Source organism: Ursus maritimus, unplaced genomic scaffold (genome assembly GCF_017311325.1).
Source record: "Ursus maritimus isolate PB19 unplaced genomic scaffold, ASM1731132v1 scaffold_30, whole genome shotgun sequence".
Classification (NCBI taxonomy): domain Eukaryota; kingdom Metazoa; phylum Chordata; class Mammalia; order Carnivora; family Ursidae; genus Ursus; species Ursus maritimus.
The window spans coordinates 11,765,085-11,791,592 of record NW_024425564.1 but is presented as its reverse complement, the minus strand read 5'-3'; the positions used below and the strand labels follow the sequence as shown (position 1 = coordinate 11,791,592).

Here is a 26,508-nt window from a genome sequence, read left to right as displayed (position 1 = left end):
TGCATCTCAAAAGTTACCAGAAGCTTGAGGCACCTGGCTGGCTCAGTCAGTAGAGCATACGACTCTTGATCTCGGGGTCGTGAGTTCAAGCCCCATGCTGGGCATGGAGCCTACTTAAAATAATGCTTTCTCTCCCTTTCTCTCAATAAATAAAATCTTTTAAAAAGATAAAAAATAAATTTTAAAAAATTAAAGTAAAATTTAAAAATAAATAAAAAAAAGTTCCCACAAGCTTTATTCCAAAAATAGATATTAAATAATGTTACAGAAGGAAAAGGAGCTGGTGTTGGGTTCTGTTTGTGTCCCCTCCCCTTTACCCTAGCTCTTCTCGAGTCTTGCCTATTTTTTTTGGCATTTTCTTAGAATGGGGATCTTCTAGCTCCTTGGCCTTATAATAGTGGGGAGCCACCTCCAGAAGCCAACTGCTCTCAATCTCCAATACCTACAAGAGGAGAGAAAAAATCAACAGGGTTCCCCTTTTTCCAACCTAGACTCTAATGTATGTGTGATCAAAAACATTTCTTTTTTCCACCTTTGACTGCAGGGCTAGGGGAAAGGTGCCAGGCTCCAACACTATATACCCCGAGGGCAGACACCGCTACATGTCATTCAGGATCCCCAGTAAACTGTCCCTAAGCAACCTGATCATAGAGACTGTAAAGTACACTGAGGACAGAGACCACATCTGCTTTGTTTGCCATTCTCACCCCAGCATCTAAAACACCAAGATAACAGGCATTCAAATACGCACAGAATGAATATGCAGTTCTTAGATCTTCGTCGATGCCTTCCTATCTTATCCTACCTTAAATCAATGTGTTCTCCTGTTTCTCTGTTGGTCTCAGCAACTTGAACCCGGGTTTTTAGCTTGCTAGGATCCCACCTCCCCACACATCTTCACCGTCCTGGGCAGGGGACGGTCCCCTCACCTGTCTCATGAACTCCTTGGTGGTCAAGACAAGTTCATGGTAGAGCAGCCAGCGTGGCTGTTCCTCAAAGAGTGAGGAGTTGGGGTGAATGAACACTGTCTGCTGCTGTTTGACTGTGCGATAGCCGCTACGAGTCAACCGGGCCGTGTGGTAGAAATAACCAGCTGTGATGGCCTGAGGGGCAGACAGGAAAGAAAGTTAACAGGAAAGCCACACATCCATGGACCCTAAGCACTCACTGCCTTTTTAGTTCAGGCTTCTGGAGAACTAGAAAGGTAAGGAATGCATGTAGAACCCACGGAGAAGGGCCCTTCAGTGGTCTGGGGAGGAAAGCACAGAAGAGCCCACCTTCCACAGGGGAAGAGGGCATAGCCTCAGGCTGGAGGAACTGCTGCGGGCCCCCAGAGCAGCTCGCTCTGTAGATGAGGGAGTGTGGCGAACAGCAGTAGACTAAAAAAACACTAACCTTGCGTACCCGGATGTAGTCCCCCTGGCAAGAGCTGAGACCAACTTCCACGCGTTCCAAGAGCCCCTCCAGCTGTTCCCGCACGTCCCGGGCTCGGCGCATTGATCTGAACTGTACGAAGTTCTCATAGCACCACTGGGAAGAGTAACCACTCTCAGCCCACTATAAGGACGGTTAAAAAAAAAGTGGGAGTTAAGTATACAGCAGACCCAGAGTCCTTGTGCCTCCCTCATTTCTATCACCCAAGCCCAGTGACCTGTGTATAAACGTTCAGCAGAACCAGGTGGTCTCCACCAGGGAGGAAAAAGTTGACACGGGCATTGTCAGCATGGACAACCTTGTCCTTGGGTCGGTAGAAGATGGAGTTGTTGACAGACAGCATGGCAGCCACCGTCAGGATCTCTTCTGAACAGCTATATCTGGGGAAGGAAGGGCAAACCAGGACGGTTCAAAGGAAGACACACAGGAACAGACACGCGGTAAGGGGCAAAGTGATCACTGTGTGTAGATGTGTCCTCACATGGAGACTGCCATTGGGATAATGGCTACAAATCAGAGTGGACAGATTTTGGTGGCAGTGATGGCAGTACAGGTGTCGAGGAGGTGGGCTGTAGATGGAACAATAGCAGAGGAGGGCTATCTGTGGAAGGCGGGGCAGGAAAACCAGGGACTTCTGAGGGTAGGAAGGACTTCTGCAGGAGGAAGGTGCGTAGGACGTGCATCAGGGAAAAACAGCACTTCGAATTCATGTAATGACCTCTGACCTCAACTACGGCAGACGAATGGCATTTAAAGGTGGTCCCTGCACAACTACATCTAAATGTTATAGTCCAAAACCTCAGGAACGAGGAAGTCCCCAAACCAGCCCACACACAACACTCCTCACAGGTGCTAAGTCTTCCACATCCATTCATGCCCCCAAATTTTGTTTGTCAATCTTACTCTTTTGATAAGTGTCTTACTGCCCCTTGTGAGCCTCAAAAGGGGCAGTAAGAGTTTTCTAATAACTTATTTGTTAAAGAACAATACGGTAGGGAGAAAAAGAGGAAAAAGAGCAAGGTAACAAAAATGGCCCCAAGAGACAGAAGGAGGCATAGCCAGTTTGTGTGCTGGGGGCCTGGCCAGAGTGGTGGGGGTGGCGGTAGGTAGGGTGCGGTGCTTACTTCTCAGAGGCCAGGATCATTTTAGACAGCATGGGGTCCACTGGTAGCTCTGCCATCTTTCGACCAGACTAAGGAGAGGAAAAGAGTTGAGGCCAGTCCTCCCTCAGGTGTCCCTTCGCCACTCAAGAGGTCACCCCAACCCCTTCATCCTGCCCCAGCCCATGCAGCCCTCCCACCTCACCGTGGTGAGCTCCCCAAGGTGGTTGAGGGCTCCCAGGGCATACAGTTGCTCCAAAGCCAGCAGTAGGGTCTCATATGGTGGAGGGTCCAGGAAATCGAAGTGCATTAGGTCATGGATCCCTGAAGAAAGATGTGAGGGAGTAGAACAGTTTCTCTGCAGGGATCAGTGACTCTAGCCCCGCCTCCCTCCTCTCTCAGGAGGACTGGGGGACCCCAAATAACCTAAGCTCTTGAGCAGCAACACAACATTGCCCAAGCTGGTCCTCTGGATCTCCGGCACAGTGGTTTCCTCCAGCTCGTGCTGATAGGCCCAGGCAGTATACAGGCGGAAGCACTTCCCGGCAGCCACCCGACCCGCCCGACCGGCCCGCTGATTGGCTGAGGCCTGGAAAGAAAGGAGAGGCAGGCATGCTGACAACTGGAGAGGGAAAAGAGAAAGGGCAATATTTATGCAAGAAATCTGAAAGGATGTAGGCTGCTTATTCCCTGTCCTCTAAGAAGCTCCCACAGGCTTCTGAGTTGAACCCTCCCCACGGAGACACTGCTGGAGCCCGACCTTGCTGCAGGGTGTGACAGTGAGGGATTCCATGCCCGTGCGAGGGTTGTAGCTCTTCTGCTTACAGAACCCTGGATCCAGCACATAAATGATGCCTTCGATGGTGAGCGATGTCTCAGCGATGTTTGTTGCCACAACCACCTGCGTGAGAGGGTGCAGAGTCACCTGGGGACCACACCCACCAAGTCCCCTAGAAAAAGTAATCCGGGAGATTAGAGAAGCAGGTGCAGATAGGGACAGGAGCTGAGGGGATTAGCGTCTAAAGTCAGAAGAGGGGGACAAGGCCAGGCAGGAGTGAGGGAGACTAGGGATGAACAGGGACATAATGTGGAAAGGAAATGGGAGAAGAAGGGTTAGAATTGTTTTCAGAGATGGGAGAGTAGGTCCAGGTCCCTGCCTCCATCCACCAGCACTTTCACATTCATCCTCATCCAGGACTTCCTGCATGTGTCTCCCTGCCTCTACTCCTGGAACCTCCTTATCTGGCATCATTCTGGCATCCAGATAGCCCTTTAAAAATGTAAACCTGTCACATCACTAACCCCGTCGGTCAATGGCTTCCCGTCCTACTTGAGGATCACATTCAAGCCCTGTGAGGCCCTGAGTCCTCTAGCCCTGGCTACCGTTCTGACCTCACCTCCAGGCATTACGGGCTCCCTCGCTCCACTCCTGCACACTGCTGCTCCCTGGGTGGTCTGAGCACACACTCCTCCCTCGGGTCCTTCGCATGAGCTGTTCCCTCTGCTGGACACGCTCACCTCCCACATATCAGCCTGGTTCCCTCCCTCACTGGGTTCAGGCCTCAGCTTCCCTTTCCCCTTACTGGAGGAGAGGCCTTCCCTACACCCCAAGGAAATACCTACCTGCCGTTCCTCACTCCCACTCCCCTGGAGTCAGTCCCCATCTCCCCATGTACCTCTCCACAGCATTGGTCACAAGTCAGCATTGTGTGTGTCCCACTGCCTCCTAACTTACGTTAGACCATAAGCTCTGTGAGGCTAGGGACTTTGTTCTGTTCATCATTGTATCTTCATTCCCTAGAACAGTACCTGGCATGTGGGAGGAGCTTGTTAAATATTTGCTGAATGGAAGTTACAATCTTGCTCAAAACCCTCTGATTGCCACCCAATCGTCTGAAGTCCAAATGCTTCCACCTGCTATCAAAGGCCCTCCCTAATCTCAGTCCAGTTGTTTTCACCATGTGACTTATCCCCTCAACCTTCCAGATTACACTCGGACCTCAAACATACCTTAAGCCTTGCTCTGGAATTCCCTACCTTTTTTCTTAAAGATCCAGATCAAATCCCATCTTTCAGCACAGCAAGGACCTCCCTTCTCCTCTGCGCCTCCACAGTGCTGACTTACCGGGTCATGGATTCGGCTGTGTCTCGGTTCATGCCGAATTCATCCTCTCTCTCCAGCTCTGGAGGGGAGAGACGGACTACTACGGAGTCTCATGGCTGCAGCAGGGCCCAGGACACACCCTGCACAGGGCAGGCACATACTCTCTTGTTCACTACTACTTGTGTGAACTACAGGGGTAAAGAACGTGGGTTTCCCCAACTGACCTTTCGTGCCCCAGGGGGCGTGGGCTGGAAGATACGAGCCTGCATGTCAGAAGGCAGGTTGGCATAAATGGGTAACACCAAGAGCTCCCGGATTTTGGAGCCCAGGCGGCGGCAGCGATCCTGGAGCATCTCACAGGCGGCCTCAATCTCCTCCTGGATTTGGGACGGAAAGAGCAGCACAGGTCCCAGAGTGACAGAGGCCTACCTGCCAGCTCTGTCTTCCCCTGGGGTACATCGTCACCCCTCCTCCCGCGTCTCACACCTGTCCTGTCAGGAACACCAGGATATCCCCAGGGGGCTGGGTCACATGGATCTGCAGCACAGACACTACACAAGCTTCCAGGTAGTCAGCCTCCGGAGCCTAGGGATGAGGAGGAGAGGGGTCACAGGAAGGCCATCTGTCTAGGAAACTTCTTCTTCTCCCAGCTCAATAACCAGTTTATCCTAGTTCCCCTTTGGACTCTTCATTTCCCCTTCCCTCCTTGGGACAACCTTCTCCAAAGGCCCAAGCTTTGCTGCCTCACATTTAAGCCCATCCTCCCTGAGGGGAGCACCTTGGTATAGAAGATGTCAACTGGAAACCTGCGTCCAGGGATTCGGAAGACAGGGGCGTCATCAAAGAAGGTGGAAAAGCGGGCAGTGTCCAGTGTGGCTGAAGCCACCAAGACCTTCAGCTCAGGCCGGAAGCGAGCAACATCTTTGATTAACCCAAAAAGAATGTCTGTGTGTAGGGTCCGTTCATGCGCCTCATCTACCATCACCACACTGGGGAAAGAACAGGGGAACAGTGAGCCAGGAAGTTGGCCAGGAGAGGACAACAGGATCCCCTGGACAAGGGCACAGAGGGAAGCGAAGAGCCCAAAGGTGAATGTGGGAGGAGGGGGTTCCAAAGAGAAGCCAATCACCCCAGTTAAGGAAGACCAACAGAAAGTTAAAAAAGACCAAGACCCCACAGTCTGCAGCTTCTCCCAGCCTGAGAAGACAACAGCAGCCAAGATTTGGAGGCTGGAAGCCAAGGCCAGGACCAGTCAGACATCCTCTCTGGGTCAGAATTACAGGTTACAGTCAACAGAAGTAAGAGTATCTGTTTTAAGGGGGAAAAAAGTGAGAGCAGGGCCTCTTCGAATAGGGCTGGGCTCCCCAGGCTGGCTGGGAATGAACCATGATTTGAACGGCCCAGGAGCTGTTGGACATCCCTGTTGGCCCTACCGCCTCCTTCTGGGGAGAGGGACCAGGTAAGCCTTTCTACCCCAACCTTAGAGATCTCTGCACGATTCTTGGTCTCCTCCCTAGTTATCTGGGTGCCACGTCTTCTTTATCCTTGTTCAAGTCTTTGGATTTCCAGGTGACAGCCAAGCCTGCAGGAGCTCACCCCTGACTATGCTGGTGAAGTCCTCAGCTGTTCCACAAAGCATGCTGGCTTGATGGGAAAACCCTACACCCCAAACACTCTTGCATTGGCTAGCCTTCCATGGGTTCTGAGATTTTTGCAAGGGACGTGAAGGCTCAAATCATATTTGTCCTATTGTTCCATTTGTGATCTTCTAAGACCAGAATTCCACAGCTTCCTAAGACTTGAGAAAGCACATGCTGCTTGGCTGGCCTGACCCCAGCACCAGCCAGGCACAGATCCCTTCTCTTCCAAACTCACGTTCATCCAAGCCCTGCCTGGCCAACACCAGCACTGAGAACTCGTTATTCACAGACCAAGCCACTCCAAGACCCGGGCCAAAGGCCTAAGAGTGAGGGCCACAGCACACCTACAGCCCCTCCAATCTCCACCGCTCTGGCTTCTTAGTATTGCCCTGACAACTGTCTCCCCATGACCTCTCCCATGGTTGCTAGTTGCGCTCTCTGGAGTCATGTGAAACAAATCTGACTTCTTTGTCCATGTAACAGCCCTTCCCATATTTAGAGGGAACCAGGATGTCTCCCCTGAGTTTCTCCTCTCTAAGCTGAACATTCTAAGTTTCTTCAAAGGGTCTTCATGTGGCTTTTTAAGTCTCTACAGCACCACTCTACCATCCTGGGGTTTTCTAAACTCTGGAAGCAATTGGGGAGGGAGGAAAGGATTTCTCTGCAGTCTCTTCTACCCCATCTCCATGCACCTGCAGGTCAGTCCTAGGACCGTCCACACCATAAAGATTCAAGAACTGGTGCGCTAGTTAGAAGATAAACACCAAACTAACTGGAGAAGAAAGGAGAGAAAGGCCAGAGATTAAAGGAGCTACAGGAAGGTGCTAAAGGGGGGGGAAGACAGTAGCCTGGATGGAAGAGAAGGCGGTGGCTCTTTCATGGGAGACGGGGACCCTATGTGTACCTGTAACTTGCAAGGTCAGGTTCAGAGAGGAACTCCCGGAGGAGCATCCCGTCTGTCATGTAGCGGAGGACAGTTCGCTCTGACGTGCAGTCCTCAAAGCGGATGCTGTAGCCAACCTGTCAAGGGGGTCGTTAGCGATCGAGATTGGGCTGGTGCTCCCTGAAGGGAGTGCAGGGCTAGGGGATGAGGGGTCAGCGCCTGGACCTGTGGTGTGAAGCCCTGTGCAGTGTGGGCTACATCCCAGACCCTAGAGGCTCCCCTCCCCCCTCAGTCCCCACAGATCTCACCTCATTTCCAAGCTTCACACCCATCTCCCGGGCCACCCGGGCAGCCACACTCATGGCTGCCACTCTCCGGGGCTGGGTGCAGGCAATCTTCATTCCTTTCTTTGTATAACCCTGAATGACAAAAGAAGAGGTTTTCCCTTTGCTAAATATGCTCCTGGGGGAGGGGGGGCACACCTGGGTGGCTCAGTCAGTTAAGTGTCTGCCTTCAGCTCAGGTCATGATCCGGGAGCCCTGGGATCGAGTCCCACAGAGGGCTCCCTACTCAGTGGGGAGCTTGCTTCTCCCTCTCCCTCTGTGCCCCCCCGCCCCGCTCATGCATGCTTGCTCTCTCTCAAATAAATAAAAATCTTTAATAAATAAATAAATATGCTCCTGGAGCCCAAGATAATTCAGAGAAAGAAGGTGTAAACGCACAACAGGGCGGGGGAAAGGAGGGAACAGACAGAAACTGAAAACCACACCACCAGGGCAAACATATAGGACAGCAGACCCTAGGGCCCTCAAGGGCATCCCCACCCAGCCCTGAGAGTCCCAGCCTTTTGGGTAATCATAGTCAGGCTCAGCTAGATTTGAGCTGGAGAAGGACAGACCAGCTGGGGCAGACCCAGAAGCAAAGGTGAACAAAAGAAGGTGAAAAAGCGGGAAACTGAGTCCTCCGACTTCTTGTTCTTTGGCTCTCGCAGAGGAGCCATGGCTGAGCTGGTTGGTGCGGGAAGGTCCCCAGCCTACCATCTATCCATCTACAGGTCTTTCCAACAGGAACGTTGGAACTAGACACAGACACAGTGGCAGAAGTGAGAACAGAAACATGAAAAGGGTTTGTCCTTATTCTTAAGAAACTCCCAATTTAGTGGAAAAGACTAAATGACTAAAGACAGAGAAGGTAAGCGACTACTCAAAACAACATGTAAAAGGAGGTCTGACAGGACTGTGCTTGTCAAGGGTCGGAGCCCGGCAACCTGGAGGGTGTGGATGACTGTACCTCCTCAAAGAGATACTGCGGGATCTGGGTGGTCTTCCCGGAGCCCGTCTCACCCTCGATGATGAGGACCTGATGGTCAGCAATAGCAGCCAGGAGCTCCTCGCGGAAGGGGAACACCGGGAGGCTGCGGCGGACAGCCTGGATGGACTCCTTCTGCTGGGCCTGGGTTGGAGGCGGTGGACCTGACGGCTCCTGAGGAGAAAGAGGGGCACGAGCTTCAGGGCCGGCTTCCCGACCTCCTTAGAGTGTCTCAGAGTTCTCCTGCTCACCTCATCGCCCTGGAGCTGAGTGGCCCGGACAAACTCAATGGTCTCCTCTTCCTCCAGCACCAGCTGGTACTTGGGCTCCTGGGAGGCAGCATCTCGGGCCCCAAACTTCAGGGACGCTGCCCCCAGCCGGGCCTCCTCCCAGCGCCGCTGCTCCTCCCCAGGGGCGCCGGACTCCTCCTCCACCAGATCTACAGCTCGTGCCGGCTGCGGGAGAAGGACACGTGAAGACGGAAGATGCCCCCTTCCCAGTCACTACCCCCACCCACTGGGAAGGGCAAGACAAAGAAGGGGGCAGCCAAGGCACTGTCCAAGGCCCTGAAGACTTCCCTCCCCTCAGCTTGGGGACCAGGGCCAAAGTGGACTCTGCTTCGCCTCACCTGGCCTCGGGTCTCCTCGGGCATGTGGTAACGATTGGTGGCCTCCAGCTTCTCCTGCTCCCCAGCCGCCCGGTACTCTCGGGCCAGATCCCGAACTCGCCGCTTATATTTGAGCTCCCGCCGTTCATGTCGGCTCAGCTCCACATCCCCAAAAAGGAACTCCTCATCAGCCAGCTCAGCCTCCAGGTCCTCAAGCTTCTCTCGTTCCCGCTTAGCCAAGTACTCTCGGCGGGATTTCTTCCGCAGCTCGGGGACCTGGGTTAGGACAGGGCAGCCAAATTATCTCGCTGGAACAGCAACCCCTTTCCTTACCACCCGCAAGAGCGACAAATCCCCTGAAAGGCCAGCAGTGTCCCTTGGCAGCGTCCCACCTGAGTAATGGTGTGGCCAAGCTGGGCCTGTCTGAAAGCCACACACTGACCCCACACACTATCTTCTAGCAGCACAGTCCAGCCGGAAGGGCCTTCTGGACAGCCTCACCATCTTTTGTCAGCACAGATACACTAGGGCAATTATTTGAATATTTTAGATTTTATTCTTACTGTTTTATTCGACTTAGTGGAAAGGAGGAAAACAAAAGGATTAATAAAAGCCTTTCGAAGCACAGGTCAATCTGAAAACAAGTGAGACTACTAGAAACCACTGGATGCGCCAACAGGAGGTAATCTTCAGCCTCAATGAGAAGCTCCCTGGTCTGAAATCAAATGACCATAGTTTGGGAAAAGGGGCAATACACACTATATACAAAAACCCTGGAAGTACAGCATCCGAGAGTGTTTCTGTAAGGCAAGATGTAATCAGAAACGCTTAGCCTCTGGGACTACCCTCTCCCCGCCTCGTACGATGTGTCATCTGGCTTCTACGTGTTTCCTTTGACAAGACCTTTTCAGGGCACATTATGGATGACAGTAAAAGACTGGCAACATCCTTAAGGCCTTTCTCAGCTCTCCCCATGAGCCCTCCCACTGTGGCAACACCGTCTTCCCTGTGATCAAAACCTTCTCCTCTTCTGTGGTGGCAAAACCTCATCAAGCCCTCTCCTCGAGGGCCCCAATTCTATTTAATTGCTTGGCTTTTCTTGTTTGTTCTGTGAAGACTTAAAAGGAGTTTATGCTCATGATCTAATCTGAGCACCACAATCAAATACTCTTTCAACCTGATGGGGGAAGCAGATGGATGTTCTTTTAAAATACGGGCAAAAAACCAGGGCAATTTCAGGGGCACCTGGATGGCTCAGTCAGAAGAGCATGCAACTTTTGATCTCGGGGTCCTGAGTACGAGCCCCTCATTGGGTGTAGAGATTACTAAAAAAAAATAAATAACAACAAAAAAAAAACCTAACTCAGAGCAACTGGAGTATCAAAAAGAAAAATGATATGCAACTGTAAAATATTGAGAAATAAAAATTCATGAGACCAATGTGACACATATACACACAAAAAATGGGAAAAAAGCTTTTGTTACCAGTGAGGCTTCTTCTTTTAAGATTTATTTATTATTTATTTTTTAGAGACAGAGAGAGAGCGTGAGTGGGGAGGTGCAGAGGGAGAGAGAGAATATCAAGCAGACACTGTGCTGAGCTCAGAGCCCCGACGTGGGGCTCGATCTCCCAACCCTGAGATCATAAGCTGAGCTGAAATCAAGTCAGATGCTTAACTGACTGAACCACCTAGGTGCCCCATTTGCCCTGACTTTAAGAAGGAATTGTAGCTCATTTCTCTGTTGTGTGGTTGTTTTTGTTTTTAAGACTTATATCTTTATTAGAGAGGGGCGCCTGGGTGGCACAGCGGTTAAGCATCTGCCTTCGGCTCAGGGCGTGATCCCGGCGCTGGGGGATCGAGTCCCACATCAGGCTCTTCCGCTATGAGCCTGCTTCTTCCTCTCCCACTCCCCCTAATAAAAAATCTTAAAAAAAAAAAAAAAAAAGACATATATTTATTAGAGAGAGAGAGAGCTGAGCACGAAACGAAAGCAGTGGGGGTGGGGGATGGGGAAGACAAGGGTTAAGGAGAGAAGCGGACTCCTCCCTGCGCCCGGGGGGATCTCACCACCCTGAGATCATGACCTGAGCCGAAATCAAGAGTCTGATGCTTAACTGACTCACACAGGCGCCCTGCTCATTCCTAACTGTTGAAACCTCTTCTTCATATAAAAAGGTTAGCCAATAAATGTAGAAGGAATGTCAGACTCCAAAAATCGCCTTTTGCAATCCCCAGTGAGACAGCAGACTTAGGACAGGATTAGTCATAGTTATACTAAACCCATGAGATGAACGGCTGCCGGCAGAAATGCTACCTGCACTAACAGGTATACAGCCGGCGCGTCCCCCCGATGTGGTGTAATGTGAAGTGCACACCGCCACCCAAGAAGTGCTCCTGTCACAACTTTTTAATCTGCGTTGAGGCAAGATTTAGACCCAACTTCCACTTTAAAGGGAACACAGGGCATAGAAGAACTCAACGCCACAAAATAAGAGTCAGATAAACCCAGAATGTGGGGCATGGTACAAGATGAGAGAGAATAGGAAACAAACATAAGAGTCTGAACCACCAGATGCAATGCATGAAACCTGACAGGGTTCTGGTTTGGAAAGAGCAGTTACTAAAGACGTTTTCAGGTAACTGGGGAAATTTTATTGTGGACAGGTTTCTCGTTGATACATGAGAATTACTGTTCATCTTCTGGGGGATGACAATGGCGCTGTGGTTTTAGAGCACAATGTCTTCATTCTTAGGAAATACGTGCTGATGGGATAAAATGCCATGATGTCTAAACTCTTTTAAAAGTTTAGAAAGAAAAAAAAAGCCCACACTTACACAGCCCTTGCAAATACTACACATATTAGCCATTTCTGAATCTGAATACTTTATGAGTGTTTATTATATTCCTCTCTCAACTTTCCTGTTTGCTTGGGAGTTTTCATGATTGAAAAGGAAAGAAAAATCAAATTCTGGCAAATAAAAACATTATAACCATACTGACAGATATCTCAGAAGTCTCTGACCATAGTCATTTTGCGGGGTGGGTCATGAGATAGCTTGGTCAGGGGAGACCTCAGTTCCACTAGCCATTTTTAGGGCATCAAGAGTCTCAAAATTCTTTTGAGAAACCAAAGTGTGACCTTACTTGGGAAGACCAGGCCTTTGGAAAACCACCTACCCTACCAGAACTCACACCATGACAAGTTCAGTTCATGAATTACAAGGGCTGTGTCCCCATTCAGAGAAAAGAAACTCAGGAAACTAGAGGAAGATCACAAGACCATGTTTGGGATAGAGGAATTCGATGGCAGCAAGGTATTTGGAATTGGGTGTGCCCAAGGTGACCGGACAGCACATACCTCAGCAGTGGGACAGCTGCCCTGCCCCTGTCCTCCAGCCAGCCCCTTGGACGTTCCAGCTGACTTTTGATTACATCTCCTTAAGTCTCAGGGAAAGCGCACATCTCCCTCCCGAACACTGTGTGATTCAGATCCTAAGGAGTAAGAGGGTTTGTGGGCAGCTTCCTTCCCTCTACAACTTAAGGTTGTCCTTGGCAGGCTCCTGTCAACACAGACCTGACAGCCCATCAGCATCCCCACTGTACTTCCTTTGTGTCCTTTTTCCCTACCCCAGACCACTTCATCAGAAAGTTTTTCCTTTCTCCTTCTGATGGTTGGCTTCCTGGGCACTAGGGCTCACCATGGCTTTCCGGTCTTCCTCAGCCATCTTGAGGCGCTTCTGAGCCTCTTCATAAGCCTAGAGAAGAAACCAAGAGTGGAGGGCTGTGAGGCCAAAATCTCCCACAGCCACTCCCCCTCTAGAATCACAAGGATCATTCGGATATACCAATGCATAAAGAAATGGCCCTTCTCAGTGAGGGCTCTCTAGGGCTATAGGTTTGGCAGAGGGTCGCCATAGCCAGAGGACCCAGGATAGAGCTGACCGTCACCAGAGGCCATCCTGGTCTTCATGGAGATCACTGTCTCTGCCATCACAGCCAACCTCAGATTTGACCCAGGGATCTTTCTGGGGATTTACAGAACACGCTGCTGCTATGCACCTTCTTGTCTGACCGCTCCAGGACATTGCGAGTTCGATCCTTGTCCCGCTGCCGAACCCGCTCAGCGAAGGCATCACGTTCTTCCAGGTCCTGAAGGCGCTCTCGCTCGGACCGCTCCCACTCATCCTCCGACTCTGGCTTCTCAGTCTGCTGTTTACTCCCCCTACAGCCCAGCCCGAAGGATTACATAAGGCCTCCAAGGAGGCTTATCACCCCCTCATCCCCTGTCCCACCCTTTCTCACCCTGCTTCTGATTTACCCTGTCTTTCTCTTCCCTTTCTCAGAAATCTCTTCCTCCTCTTCTTCTTCCTCCTCCTGACATTTCTTCCTGAGGTGTTTCCGTTTTTTACGCTTCTTCTGGAGACTGCTCCCAGCTCTGCCCACAGTCTCCTCGCTGCTCTCCTCACTGTCTTCCAGCAACTTATAGGATCGGTTCTTCTCCAGCAGGGCTCGGGCCTCTCGCTCGGCCACCCGAGCTGGCTTTTCTACCAATGCCTTCCGTGGTACCTACCAGAAGGGAAGATAATGGGATGTGAGCAACTCCTGATCTCCGCCAACCTACTTTGCCCCATTCTGAATTTAAGGAATGACCTGATCTTAAACCAGCCTTCGTTGTCTCTTTTCACCATGGCTTCACACCATGTTCATTTCCCTGAATTGGGCCTCTCAATTTCTGAACCTCCTTGCTGTCATTCACTTAACAAACGTTTACTAAAGCCTGTCTGAAGCACCAGGTACTTGCCAGGGACCAAGGACACGGGAATAAACAAAAGACAACAATTCCTGCCCTCACGGAGTTTATTTTACATTCTCAAAACCAATTCTCAATTGTTCAGCCTCTATTCTCCCCCACGACTAAGTCATCCCTATGCAAGAACTGATATGCTACAAGGATTGGTTTGCAGAGGCCTGTCATAAGCTTGGCACTGTACCAGATTCCAGGCATACATGCTAAACAGATTTACATAAAGTCCCTATCTTCATACCACTTAGGTTCTAAACTCATCTCCCGCCAGGCACCATACGTGACAACTAAACAGGTTATCTGCCATTCAACGAACATGCTGAACACTTTCACTCTTCCATATACTTACTAAGCACCTGTTCTGTAAGGTGCTGTCAGGTGGGAGAGATACAAAGACAAGAAATACAAAGTCCTGGCCTCACCTTTACACCTTTATTCCTTCCTCCTTCTCTACCAGACAGATTTTGGGGAATCCTTGGGCCTGCTTCCCCTGATCACTACCCCAACCTTTTCTGCCCTTCCACAGCACTTCTCACACATCTCTTCTATAGCCTCGACCATCGGATTCACCTGGAAACTAGTTAGAAATGCAAAAACTAAGATCCCATCCCGAAACTACCTAATCGGAATCTGCATTTTAATAAGGGTCCTGGATGAGTCGCATGCATATTAAAGTTCGAGAAACACTGTTCTGTAACACTTAACCCTCTTTGAACTTCTCCCCAGAGCTGGACGTCTAGCACCTAGCACAGTACCCGGGCGACAACGGACAAAAGCCAGGTGCTTGTGAACTGAGCTTACTTAATTCCCGAAAGGACAGTTAGCCCAGCCTCACCTGGACAAACAACCTGGGCCCCTCCCCTGCTCCACCTCCTCTCCCGCCGCTCCCACGCCTGGCCCCGCCGCGCCCCTCTCGACACCTTGTTCCAGAGCCTCAGGGCGAAGACCCGTGCCGGCCCGCTGAGGTCCAGGGTATCGGTGTCTCGCAGGCGCTGCACAAACTCCTCGGCCGAGGCGCTGCGCTGCGCGGTACCAATCAGGAACTGGGCCACGTGCCGCTCGCTCAGCCCCAGCACCGAATGCAGCTCGTCCTGCACCCAGCGCTCCAGTCCAGCCGGCGTCGCCATGGTGACCCACGCTGCCCCGTTTCTGGCCCTGAACCGTCTCGAGTAGCCACGCTGGTGGCTGGGCCCGTCGGAGGCCTGGAGGCCTGGAGGCCTGGCTCGAGTTTGAGTTCCGCAAAGGACCTGCCTTAGGACTTTAGGGCTCGCTTTCCTACAGCCCAAAACCGTCTTCCCGGACGGCGGAGACCGGAAACCGTCGGTCATGTCCGGCCTAAGCACTACGGTGGCCGAACGAGTTCAAACCTCATGGAACCGCCCCTGAAGCTCAGGGTGAAATATTTTATTTCCGCTTCCACTAAGTCTCTCTGTCGCCCTCTGCTGGTCAGTCTGTGGATGCCTCGCTCACTCATTGATTCAACAAATGCTGTGTGCTAAGCACAATTTTAGTTGCTGGGGATACGGCAAAGAACTAATCAGACAAAAATCCCTTACTGAAGGGAGGCGGGAAGACAAAATACACAATAAATAAAACATGAAAGTCCTATGGAGCCAAAAATAATGCAAGGTTTGTGTGTGTTGGTGGGAGATTCTATCTCAAATTGTAAGGTTCGAATTGTAAGGTTCGGTCCATGCTGATGAAGGATTAGCCCATGCTGATTAGGAGTAACCTTTGCTAGTACCCGCACCTGCGCACCTGCGGCAGGAATGAATACACGTTAGACATAATCGAGGACCTCCAAGCAGGAAGAAACAGGATCTGGGGGGAAAAACAAAGGTGCCCTCCCTTTTTTTTTGTGCTCTCAAAGTTATTTTTAAAACCCTCCAAACTAAGGAACGTGTAAACTGTGTTCTGCGTTTTTGCTAACAGCTTGATTAATTCACTGGTGATGCTTATTCAAAAATAAGCTGGGCTTGTTACCTTATTCTCTGCTTACCTGATGACGGTTCGACCCCGCTTCATACTTCTATGAGTAATTGGACTTATCACACACTACTGTTGGGAAATGAAATATTGCTATCCCAACAGCCATAGGTAGCTCCTTAGCACTGACTTCTTAGATGCATTGTTTTCTGTTTCTGAGATGGACTGTGGGCACCCCTGGCATCTCAGAGCTTCCTGCCTCTCTGGTTTCTTGGGTCATAACTGATTAGGATCTTTACCTAATTAGCTACTAGCGTAAGCATTGTTTCCCTCCATACTCATATCCTCTCTAAACTGGCTCATTGTTTTAACACCTTCTTGTTCCTTTGCTAGTAAATTAAAGACTGGTATATGTTTAAGATCAATATGTCTGATTTATTTTGTATTTAGTAAAAGGGAGTCTCTCTGACTAAGCTGAGAAAACTCCTGTAGTGGTAGGACTGTAACTACTCAAACATGTCTTTACTACCCTAGCAAACTGAAAAAAAAAAAAAAAAAAAAGACCTTATAAGTAAACTACAGATCTGCCATATTTGTAGAAGAAATTCTTTGACATGGAAAATCTCTCAATTAACTGTAGTTGGGGAACAAAGCCATGAATTATCCATAGTTCTTAATTAAGCCTTTAGGAATATAAACCCATTGTCTATCAGAGACTCTTGTTCAGGAAACCGCACTTCTGTGCCTACATTATATTTTGCAGCAGTTTTAGACTTATTATTTATGGTCCTGAGTCTTGGAGTGAATGCCCCCAGGTTAGCCGTTGTTATACACTAACTAGCTGGCTGCTTCTAAATACTGGAGTCCTTGAATTCAGAGTGCCCTCTGCTTCCAATATTTTAGCTCTTTTCATCTATTCACATATTTGTTCAGTCATTCATTCTAGTAATAACTTTGCAAGTGTACTAGGAATAATTTTGTGAGGCGTGAGGATGCTTCATTAAACCCAACTGACATAGTCTACTCTTGTGGCACTTTCCGCTTAGTGGATTCCTCCTACCCTCCCTCAAACCAGTCCTTTTCCTGCCAGTCCTTTGAGAAACAGGTACGGGGCTCTCCCAGAGCCCTTTCTTCATGTCAACGCTGAGTTTCTGTTCCATCTCCATCATTTTTCCCTCCCGGAGCCCTGGCTACTACCTCTTCATGGCCAATAGGAAGATGGGAGAGGCTTGGGATGAGAAGCACACACCATCCCCACAGCACTTTTTTCCAAAATAAGGAAAAGTGGGAGAGTTGGAGAGATCTCCATTTTATTATGGAAAACTTAAAAAATAGACAAACAAACAGGCAATTGATAAGGAAGGAGAAATGGGGGAGAAGAATTGAGGTGCCTTGTTAGTCACCCCTCACCCTTGCAATTCAATTCAGTTGTGAACCACTAGGAGGAACAGAATTAAATAACTAGATGGGGGTACAGGGTTAAGATTCCCAGCCTTCCTTCTTGGGGAAAACTGAGGTACAGTAATACTGAGCAAAAGTGGAGGCAGCCACGCCCCCAGTGAGGCCACTGCCAGGGACAGGGGAGAGGGTTCCACACGGACTCGACAAGTAGGTGTGATTGTAAACCTGGGACTTTGGCAGGTGGGGCTGGGAGCTAATGGGGTTTGTAAACCAGGCTGGTGGTGAAGAGAGGAGGCAGGAGGCATAAACAAAGGGGCAGTGGCCTAAGGAATAGGAAGGAAAGGGGCCTGTGAATGGAGTGGGGGCAGGCTGCCCAGGATGAGTGGTTAAATCCTAAGGGCCCCCAGGCGGTGGTGGGGAGTCAAGGGAGGCTGAAGGGAGAGTACACCCTGCCCATGGAGATGGAGGTGGCCCACCTCCAGCCCCGTGAGTGCTGGGATCTTCCTCAGGACTCGATGCTCACTTCTGAATCACCTAGGATGCCCCCAGCACGTCTGACACACTCAAACCAGGGACCTTTGGTGAGGGTGGAAACTGGGTGACTAGCTCTGCCCCCATAAACAGGATGAGGAAAGCAAGTTGGAAGATGCTGGTTGCCCTTCCCTGCCAAACTTATTTTCAGGGTCTCTCTGTTCTCCATCTTCTGGGCTCCAGGATCTTCAGTTCTGGGAAAGGGGTGTATAGACCCTATGTTGAAAGACGGTCACCTCCGGCAGGACTCATCTGTGGGAGAGGAGGCAATAATGGTAGACAATGAGTGAGGGCCTCTGCCACCCACCCGCCCCAGTTAATCTCCACACTGAACATGTCTGATACTGTCTTCATGCCGAGTGCTTGCTGCTACAGTAACAGCAGTCATCGCTCATTTAGCTTGCCTTCTGCGCCAGGCATTCTTACAACTCGTTTAATCACACGATGACCCCAGATCAGGCTAAGTAATTTGATATCCAGCCATAGTTCCAAGGTGCTTCATAAAAATTACTGAACCCTCTCAGTAAACCCCAGGAGGTGTTTATTATCAACCCCATTTCATAATTAATAAATGGAGGCCAGAAGTCAGGTGATTTCCTGGAGGTTACATACACCACAGGTAAGAAACAAGATGGAATTCAAATGCAGGCCTGTCTGACCCAAACCCTGTGTTTTTAACCACACTAGAGCTCTCAGAAAGAGTCCTGATTTTGAAATCTGGAGACCCCTTGTGCACTTCACTTCCCAAGACCTCGATTTCCCCATTTGTAAAGGAGCAGGTAGGGCTAGAGGTCCTGTCAAGTCTCTTCTAAGCCACATATTCATTAATTCCTCCCCTTCCCTCCTGGACCGCAGTGCCCGCTGGGAACACCAGGGGGTGCCATCGGACAGGCGGCGCCTCCGCTCACCCACAATCAGGGCCTTGGTGCGCAGCCCGCCCTGGAGCTCCCGCTGCAGCAGCAGCAACTCTTCCTCCTCGTCGTCGTCGTCGGGTTGGGCCGCCGTGGGGCTGGGGGCGCTGGGAGCCTCAGGCTCCGGGCCCAACTCCTCCAGCACCGAACTCTCGGAGGGGTATTGGTACGTGGTCTCCAGTGCTGTCTCGCTGAAGGAGATCTTGAGCTGAGAGTGGGAGAGAAAGGGGAGGCCCCGAGTTTAGCCCAAGGAAGCTGGCTCCCAGGGGAGCACGTGCAAGGTGGGCAGGGGAGCTGGATTTGGGCACCCTGCTGACTCTGCCCTCCGCATCCACTCTGGGACCCACGGGTCCAGTTTTCCTTTTGATACAGGCTCTCCAATCCCAGAATGTCCCTCTCCTATCATATCGTATTTCCAAAACATCAGACTTCGGCCTGAGATTTGGCAGGTGGCAGAAGGGAGTCATACAGGACTCCGGTCCCTACTCTTTCCACTGTGGGTGGTGGAAGGGTAAAAAAAAAAAAAAAGAAAATACTTGGAGATGACTCCTGTAATCAGAACTGACTCTTTGGGCATCGTAAGGGCAACCAGGAAGGCTTCCTGGAGGAGAAGGGAAGTTTGAGCTGGCAGGAAACAGCTGGCTGGAGGGAGTCCCAGTCAAAAGCAATGCCAAGTACATTGGTTTCCACACCCTCAGCCCCTTGAAGTTCCTGGGAAACCCAGGACCCTGGACACCTGCGCCCTCCTACTTCCCTCACCCTTCTATAGCTGGAGTGGACCTACAACAAAGTGGGGCTGGGGCCTGGGAGGGAAGAAGAGACCAACCAAAAGGCCCAGAGGAAACAAGACCCTCCCCTAACACACAGGGGAGATGGGCCCTTGAGTCCCTGCGAGGTACAGCTGGGGGAGGTGACAGGGCAGAGAGGAAAGTCCATGCAAACACAGGTTGGGGTGGAGAATGTACCAGGAGAGGCAGGCAGAGACAGAGTCAAAAGGCCAGAGGGGATCTGGAGGGGGCAGAAAATCCACAAACACACTGTCCCAAGAGCAGGCGAGCCCCAGCTTTCTTACTGCCTTTCTACCCTTCCCCTTTGCCCTTTTAAGAAGCTCAGGGGGGCCGGGGCAGAGTGGGATTAACTCTGGGAGCCAAAGCGATTAAGGAGACAAACAGGAGGATTCCATGTGAACTACTTGGAACGGTCCAGATGATCTACTCAGGCCTTTCCAGGCACCTGTTTGGGAAATTCAGGGCTTGGGCCCTGCATCCTTGCATCTCCACATGGGCTGGAGTGTGAGAAGAGAGAAGCCAGGAGGGTGGCTGGGCAGGTGGATGCTAAGGGCTGTATGGAATGTGCAACCTGGGTCCCCAAGGGAAGCCGGAACTCTGAGACTCCTTGGCTCCAAGCCATGCATGGCTCCTCATCTCACTGGGAGGAAAAGCCAGAGCCCGACTAAGGCCCACAGCGTATTCCCACTGCGCCATGCCCCACCTCACCTCTCAGGCATCTGCTCCCGCTCTGGCCACCCTGGTCAAGGTTCCTCAAAGTCTACCAGGGACAGTCCCATCTTGGGGCCTTCGCACTGGCTATTCCTTCTACCTGGAACATTCTTCCCCCAAATATCCCCATGGCTCTCTGTCTCCCAGTCCCCCTATTTAAAGTTCATATTCACTCCCCCAGCTTTCTGGCCCTCAAGGTTCCACTTACCCTGTTCTAATTTTTTCCCCATAATCATTTACCACCTTCTAACGTGCCAGAGAATTTACTTATTTGTGATCTTGTGTCTGCTGCCCATAAGAGCATGAAAGTTGCTACAGTGAATAAGGAAGGGTTGGTCCAGACCGCAGATGTGGTCCCCACAGAGACTCAACACTGGGGAACGATGTGGGAGGTACACAGTCTGTCTGTGGAACTGCTGGTAGAAATGAGTGACAGCAACCAGACCCCTTACATCCCAGCTTTTCAAAAGGGACCACTTCTGGTTCTGTTACTGACAGATTTACCCAAACTTCTGGGGACCCATTTGTTTTCTCTTCACATCCCCTTTTGGGATAACAAGCTCCATAGTCAATTAGCCGCTCTGAAAAAGGATTCATTTTATTTGCTCTCAGTCATGTTTGTCTTTCTTCCCCAACCCTGCTTCTCTCCTCACCACCACCCCCCCCAGCCCCCACCCCTCACCCTCGCCCCAACTTCTGACTGGGCTTCTCAGGAATGCACGGCCTGCATGGGAGTTGGGGGTGGGGGAGATGGGAGACAGAGGGGTGTGACTCACTTGCTCCTCTCCCATCAGCTATATAAAGTCTCAAGGGGGCCAGAGAGGGGAGGAGCCCATCTCTCAGCTGGAAGGGGCTCGGGAAGGGCATTAGCCATAGGGCAGGGCTGGGATTTCTCTCCCATGGCAAGGATATGTTTGATGGCATTAGCTTGCAAACAGAAGTTATTTAGGGAAGGGGGAGGCGGTTCTCTGGTCCCCAAGCAAATGGGTTGGGTCAGAGCTGTGACAAGGCATGCTAGTCCTTGCTGAGCAGGGTGCAGAGAGAGGGAAGGAGGTCTGAGACAGGGTGGAGGGGGAGGTGTCTGGGTCTAGAAAACTCTGTGCTGCTTCTCCCCACCCCCACCCCCAGAGCAGCCAGGGCTTCCTTATTCTCTCACCACATCCTGAGCAGTTCTGGCAGGCCCAGGGCCCAGTGGTTCCCCACTCAGCCCTACCAGCCTTCCGGCCCCCACCCCAGGCTTCCTGTTTGGGTGATCTGCTTCCGGCTCCCCTACTCCCTGACCTAGGTAGGGTCACTATCACAGGTCCTGCCCTGCACTCATATGGTCCCCAGCTTTGGGCCCCAAACTTCATGCCTCCCTCTGCTCTTCCTCCCCAAAGGCACAGGCCAACCTCAATAGGACGTGACTTGTCTGAACACCTCATCCTGGCAGTCCCTGACCTACCTCCTTACATCTGCCCAGCCCAAAGGGGAAGGGGCTGGTAGCAGTCAGGGTGCTAGGAGAGACTCAGGTACCATGGCTCAGGGATGGGAGCTTGAGTTTCACATGAAGATGAATTGGGGGATCAAGTGACCCACAAGCTCAATCTGGGTCTTTGGTCCCTGTGGTTTCCCACTGACAGAGGACACACAAGAAAACCAAATCTGAGGATGTCAGATGAGATGAGGACTGGAGACTAGGAAGGGCTTCCCAGTCTCTGGGGAGATGGGTTAGGTGAAGGGACCTCTCTCTCCTTAGAGATTTTCAATCTGAAAACTGGTTGGTGTGTAAGGAAGGGGTTGGGCTGAAGCCAGAGCAAGAAGCCTGGCTGCTCCCACTTACTGCACTTTGTCCTTTTTCCAGTTTTAACCTCTGACCCTCTGCTGGCCTCAGCCCCCACCCCTGTCCCCAACGCCCATTGTATTCCCTGCTCTCAGCACAGTGCCTCCAAATTCACTTCTCTCTTTTGCTACCCCAAAGGGAGGGAGAGGCCAGGGCAGCAGGAAGAGAGGGGAAAATGGGGAAAACCAACTGCTGAGCCAGTCCTGGGGAGGGAGGGGAAGCCCAGGGAGGAAGGAAGAAGGGGAGTAAGGAGCGGGGGTATTTTGGAAGAAGAGAAAGCTTTTCTTGTCCCAAGAGAGAAGGGAGCACTGTCTAAAGCAGTGGCCCAGCTGGGGGTGTGCAACCCTGAGGTCACCCACTTCAAATGGCCTCTGTGTGCGCCTCTCCCATGGAGCAGACTCAGGGTTCAGAAGTCTTCTCTCTGCTCTCCAGCGCTATTCCATCCCCCACCCCCACCCTAGGACGTCCCCTCATTCAGCTCTGCCCCCTCTGACTTGGGACTGAGACCTTCCTCCACTCACTTCTCCCTGTCATCTCTCCCTCGAACCCCAAAGCCACCCCCTGTGCCTCTTCAGGCTTCCTGCCCCAACATCCACTCCCTGGAAGGCTGTGAGTGCCGTCAACCTGATGACCCTGCTCTCAGAGAGTCTAGGCTGCAGCCCTGGCTCAGGGCTCCCACCAGAAGGGCTGGGTCACAGACTCAGAGGAAAGGAAGGAAGGGAAGAAATGGGGTGGCGGGGGGGGGGGGGTGGTGGTGAGGAAGATGGACCCAGAGCCTGAGGGAATGAAGCGAGCAGCCTGGGCACACCCTGTGAGACACACCCAGGGACAGCACTTGATTTGGGGCAGGATCCTGGGGCTTGGGAATGAATGGAAAAAGAGCTCTACAAGGAGGAAGGGTGTGTGTGGAGGAGGAAGGGTGGTGGCAGGAATTAACAAGGAAGAGTAGAGGAGAGCAAGAACACCGGGATATAAAGAAGAAAGGAGGCCAGAGAGAACAGAAGAGCGGGCTTCGGAGAAGTCTGGCTTGGCTGCTCCCTACCTGTTTGTGGTGCCTTTCAGGGGACCCCTTGACGAGGCAGCTGCGGCTGAGTCGGAGGTAGCCCCCCAGAACCAAGATCTCCTCGGCAGTCGGGTACCGCTTCTTGCCAGCTCCAGGGACTGCCGCATCAGCTGCGGCTGGGGTGGCGGGAGTGGGGGGGGCTACAGGGGGCACGGAGCGCCGGGGGTTGACTGTGAAGGTGTGTCCACTGCGGCGAGGGGCCCCCACCCCTGGCCCTGCCTTCACCCCATAGAACAGACGGTTCATGAGGGGATCCCCAGGGGCCTGGGGGGCAGGTGGGGCTGGGGGTGGGGGAGACAGAGGGGCCGCTGGTGGGGGCCGCAGATCCACTGCTTCCTCTTCCTGCCTTCTAGAGCCTCCAGTCCCAGCGTCCTCTGGTGGGAAGGGGGAGGGCACAGAGCTGTAGTTCTGCAGGGTTCTCAGAGGCCTGCCCTGAGCCCCCGCCTTCTCCTTCTCAGCCTCCCCTTCTCCAGCCTCGGTACCAGGAGGCCCCAGATACTTCTCAGCAGAGTCTGGGGGGACTGGTTTCTGAGTTTGAGTCTCTGTGTCCCTGGGTGTCCATTCTCGAACTTTTCCAGAGTTCAGGGTCCATTTCCATCCTTCTGTCAGCCTCAGGCCCCTCTCACCATCCTCCACAGAGCTGGGCCTTTGCTCTGCTGCCTCCACTTCTCCGGAGCTGCTGTCTGGAGCCTCCCTTGTCAGGGTCTCTGACCGCTCTGTAATCTCTTCTGAGGCCAGTCTTGGAACTGGTCTCTCTTCTTTTCTCCCACATTCCTCTGAACAGTCTTTTCTTTCTTCTTCTGAGCTCAGCCTCCACTCTGATGCCTCCGGTTGTACCAAACTCTGTTCCTGAGACTCTCCAGAGTCAGGCCTCCATTTATGGGACTCTGTCAGCCCCAACTTCTGGTTGTCAGACTCTCCTGGGCTCAGTCTACTTTCCACCACCTCTTTTCTCCTGGGGCTTTGTTCTCCAGGCTCTACCAGTCTCAGAGTCCACTCTGGAGTTTCTCCGGGGCTCAGCCTCCATTTCCGGGCCTCTGACAGTCTGGAGCTCCTGTCTCCAGCCTCTCCTGGGCTCTGCCTCCAGTCCCAAGCCTCTGAAGGCCTGGGGCTCAACTCTTGGGTTCCCCCTATCCCCAACCTCCTCTCTCTGGCCTCCCTGGGACTGAGCCGCTCTTCTTTTGACTCTCTTCCCTTGGGGCTCTGATCCCGCATCTCCCCAGGGCTGGGTCTTCGCTCCCGGGCCTCCAAAGGCCCAGGCCTTCTCTCTGCAAGTAACTCTTCATTCCGCTGCTGCTGCTGCTGCTGCTGCTGCTGGCGCTCCTGCCGAATGAATCGGTTCTGGTGCACCGGCCCAATGGCCTCTAGGAGGACGGCCGACTCATCTGGGTCTGGAGGTCCAGCCTCTGTAGTCCCAGGTGCAGGGCTAGGTTCTCCAGGAGACAGACCAAGCTTGGCCCTGCGGCGCTCCAGGAGCCCCCGCTTCCAGGCTGGCATCTGGGACAGACGCTCTCGCTCTGCCTTCTCCCGTCCACGAAGGGCTGCCTCCTCCTGCCGTCGCCGGGCTAGCAGCTGAAGCTTCCAGTCTGGGATGGTGGCCATGGTCGCGCTGAGGCGAGGGTGGGGAGTGCTGGGGCCAGAGAAAGGGAAAGAGAGGCTCCAGAGGCCCAGGGGGTGAGACTGGGGGTGGGGGGGAGAGGAAGTGGAGGGGGAGAGGTAGGACACAGAGATGGGCACAGGAGCTGAGGGTAAAGACGGAGGGAAAGAATGAGAAGATGGAGGGCAAAGAAAGGGGAAAACAGAAAGTAAAAAGGCTGTGGGCCAAGTGGGGGTGGGGTCGTGGCCCTGAGAGGAAGAATAGAGATTCGGGGCAAAGAGGCAGGAGTCAGATTTGGCAGTGCAGGGTTAACGGTATCAGAGACAGTCCCAAGGATGTGAGAGGAGAGAAAGGCGGAAAAAGAAGTCGGAATGAGAGAGGAGAGAGAAAAGAGTGGCCGGGGGTAAGGGGGGTAGGGTTCAGGCGAGGTTTCCCCACCGTTACCCCAGAGGCGGTTAGAGTGAAGGGAGGTCAGGGAATCCCGCCCGAGAGGAGGTGGTGGGACCCGAGGGGGTGTCGGGGAGGTGAGGAGGGGCGGGGAGTGGAGAGGTCTAGGGGAGCAGGGGAAGCGGGGGGCAGAGGGGAAATGGAGCTCCGCGGGAGCCGCCGGGCGCGTCTCAGCGCGGGCCCGGGAGGTCCCGGCTCCCCTCCCAGCTCGGCTCCGGCCACGCCTCTCCGGCCCCCCAGCCGCCACCCGGCACTCCGCCCCCAGGCAGCTCGGGGGAAATACCCTCCCTTGGGGACTTTCGGAACCCGGGTGTCTGCGCTGCCAGCACGTTCCCAGAACCCCGGCGTCCACCCCCACCCCGTCCCGTCCCCACCGCCTGCCTCTCCCACCGGCCGGGCCGGGACCTTGGCGTGCGGACGAGCCACTCCACGGCTCTGCTGTCCCGAGCCTGCCAGCCCTGTGCCCGGGTCTCTCAGGGAGCCCTGGCATAGCCGGCCATTCCCACCCAGCTCGGACTGCCCGGACAGGCAATCTCGGCACAAAGAGGAGACAGCCCAAGGTTCGGGCCGGGGACGGGAGACAGGAGACACCCCCTCCCCAAGTCTGAAGCCCCTCAGTCAACTCACAAGCCAGCGGGGCTCCCAGGGGAGGGGGTGCGGAGGAGCCTGGCGTCCGGAGGGAGGAGGAGAGAGGAAGAGGAGGAGAGTGGGACCGAGGGAGATCCGGAGACAGGGCCGGGGGGGAGGAGGGAAGGAGAGGAGGAGGGAAGGAGAGGGGGAGGAGGGAAAGGGGGAGTCGAGGAGGAGGGACGGAGACAGAGACCTGGGGGCCGAGCGGGGGGTGGCGACCGCTTTGTCTGAGGACAATAGGGAGAGGGAAGGGGGCGCGGGGCGGGGCCCGAGGGGCGGGGCCTCGCTCCAGAGACCCCGCGTGGGACTAGGCTCGCGACTCCCCGTTTCCCGCCGCAACCCCTGGCCCTCGATTTCCGTCCCCACGGACCACGCCCCGCTCCCTCTCGGTAGCCTTGGAGAACCCAGGTGTCCAGACCCTCGCCCCGAGCTCGCCGACCCAAGGCAGCCGCCCGTGACTCAGGTCCCTCGAGGGACTTGGAGAGGAAGCAGCAGCTGCTACAGCCGGGCCCGCCCTTCCCATCTCCTGCCGCTCCTCCCCACGCTTTTGCCTCCCCCGGCCAGCCTTTGTTACCGCGGGGTCCAGGGCGGCCACCAGGCTGTGGTGGGCCCGTGAGAGCGGGGCGGCAGGAGAGGTACTCAGAAGCCAACGGCTATGGAAACTGGCTCCCCCGCCAGAGCCGCTGCCCCACTCTTCAGCCTCCACCTGTCTCCCATGGGTCCCCTGGTCTGCAGCGAGGGAAACTGAGGGATTTGGAGGAAGGGGGACTGGGCCACTCTGGGGAGATGGGGGTGAGT

At 53.1% G+C, this 26,508-nt stretch overlaps 2 protein-coding genes across 4 annotated transcripts in view; both read right to left on the bottom strand.

Moving 5' to 3' along the window:
- Positions 1–219: 219 nt before the first annotated feature.
- DHX16 (DEAH-box helicase 16) lies at positions 220–15,243 on the bottom strand. Of its 2 annotated transcripts, XM_008692909.2 has the most exons (20): positions 14,804–15,233; positions 13,398–13,645; positions 13,139–13,301; positions 12,778–12,834; positions 9,098–9,352; positions 8,721–8,924; positions 8,452–8,643; positions 7,470–7,580; positions 7,183–7,298; positions 5,417–5,627; positions 5,125–5,223; positions 4,863–5,015; positions 3,295–3,435; positions 2,961–3,123; positions 2,740–2,858; positions 2,559–2,626; positions 1,652–1,814; positions 1,396–1,557; positions 930–1,103; positions 220–442 (listed from the first exon to the last, which is right to left on the bottom strand). In XM_008692909.2, exons 1-20 carry the CDS (start codon positions 15,209–15,211, stop codon positions 314–316), a joined length of 3,336 nt encoding a protein of 1,111 aa, XP_008691131.2. In that variant the 5' UTR covers positions 15,212–15,233; the 3' UTR covers positions 220–313. The 2 variants fall into 2 exon arrangements, with proteins under 2 accessions (XP_008691131.2, XP_040500894.1); XM_040644960.1 differs by lacking the exons at positions 220–442; positions 930–1,103; positions 1,396–1,557 and having other exon boundaries at positions 1,674–1,814; positions 2,735–2,858; positions 14,804–15,243.
- Positions 15,244–17,102: 1,859 nt separating this feature from the next.
- Positions 17,103–26,508, bottom strand: part of PPP1R18 (protein phosphatase 1 regulatory subunit 18) — a 10,577-nt gene continuing 1,171 nt past the window's right edge. The window contains exons 2-4 of one of the 2 annotated variants that reach the window (XM_040644959.1): positions 23,016–24,131; positions 18,650–18,860; positions 17,103–17,993 (exon numbers count right to left, since the gene is read on the bottom strand). In XM_040644959.1, the coding sequence (XP_040500893.1) occupies positions 17,974–17,993; positions 18,650–18,860; positions 23,016–24,131 (1,347 nt within the window). In that variant the 3' untranslated portion in view covers positions 17,103–17,973. Of the gene's footprint in view, positions 17,994–18,649; positions 18,861–23,015; positions 25,279–26,508 lie in introns of those variants that run through there. The other variant, XM_040644958.1, reaches the window with a different exon arrangement.

Bases quoted from the DNA above. Each gene is read 5' to 3' on its own strand.
- DHX16 (XM_008692909.2), bottom strand. From the start codon at position 15,211: ATGACCGACGGTTTCCGGTCTCCGCCGTCCGGGAAGACGGTTTTGGGC. The intron at 5,224-5,416 runs GTGCTCCCCTCA...CCTCATCCCTAG, and splicing joins TTGACATCTTCTATACCAAG to GCTCCGGAGGCTGACTACCT. The intron at 1,558-1,651 runs GTCACTGGGCTT...CCGTCCTTATAG, and splicing joins TGCTGAACGTTTATACACAG to TGGGCTGAGAGTGGTTACTC.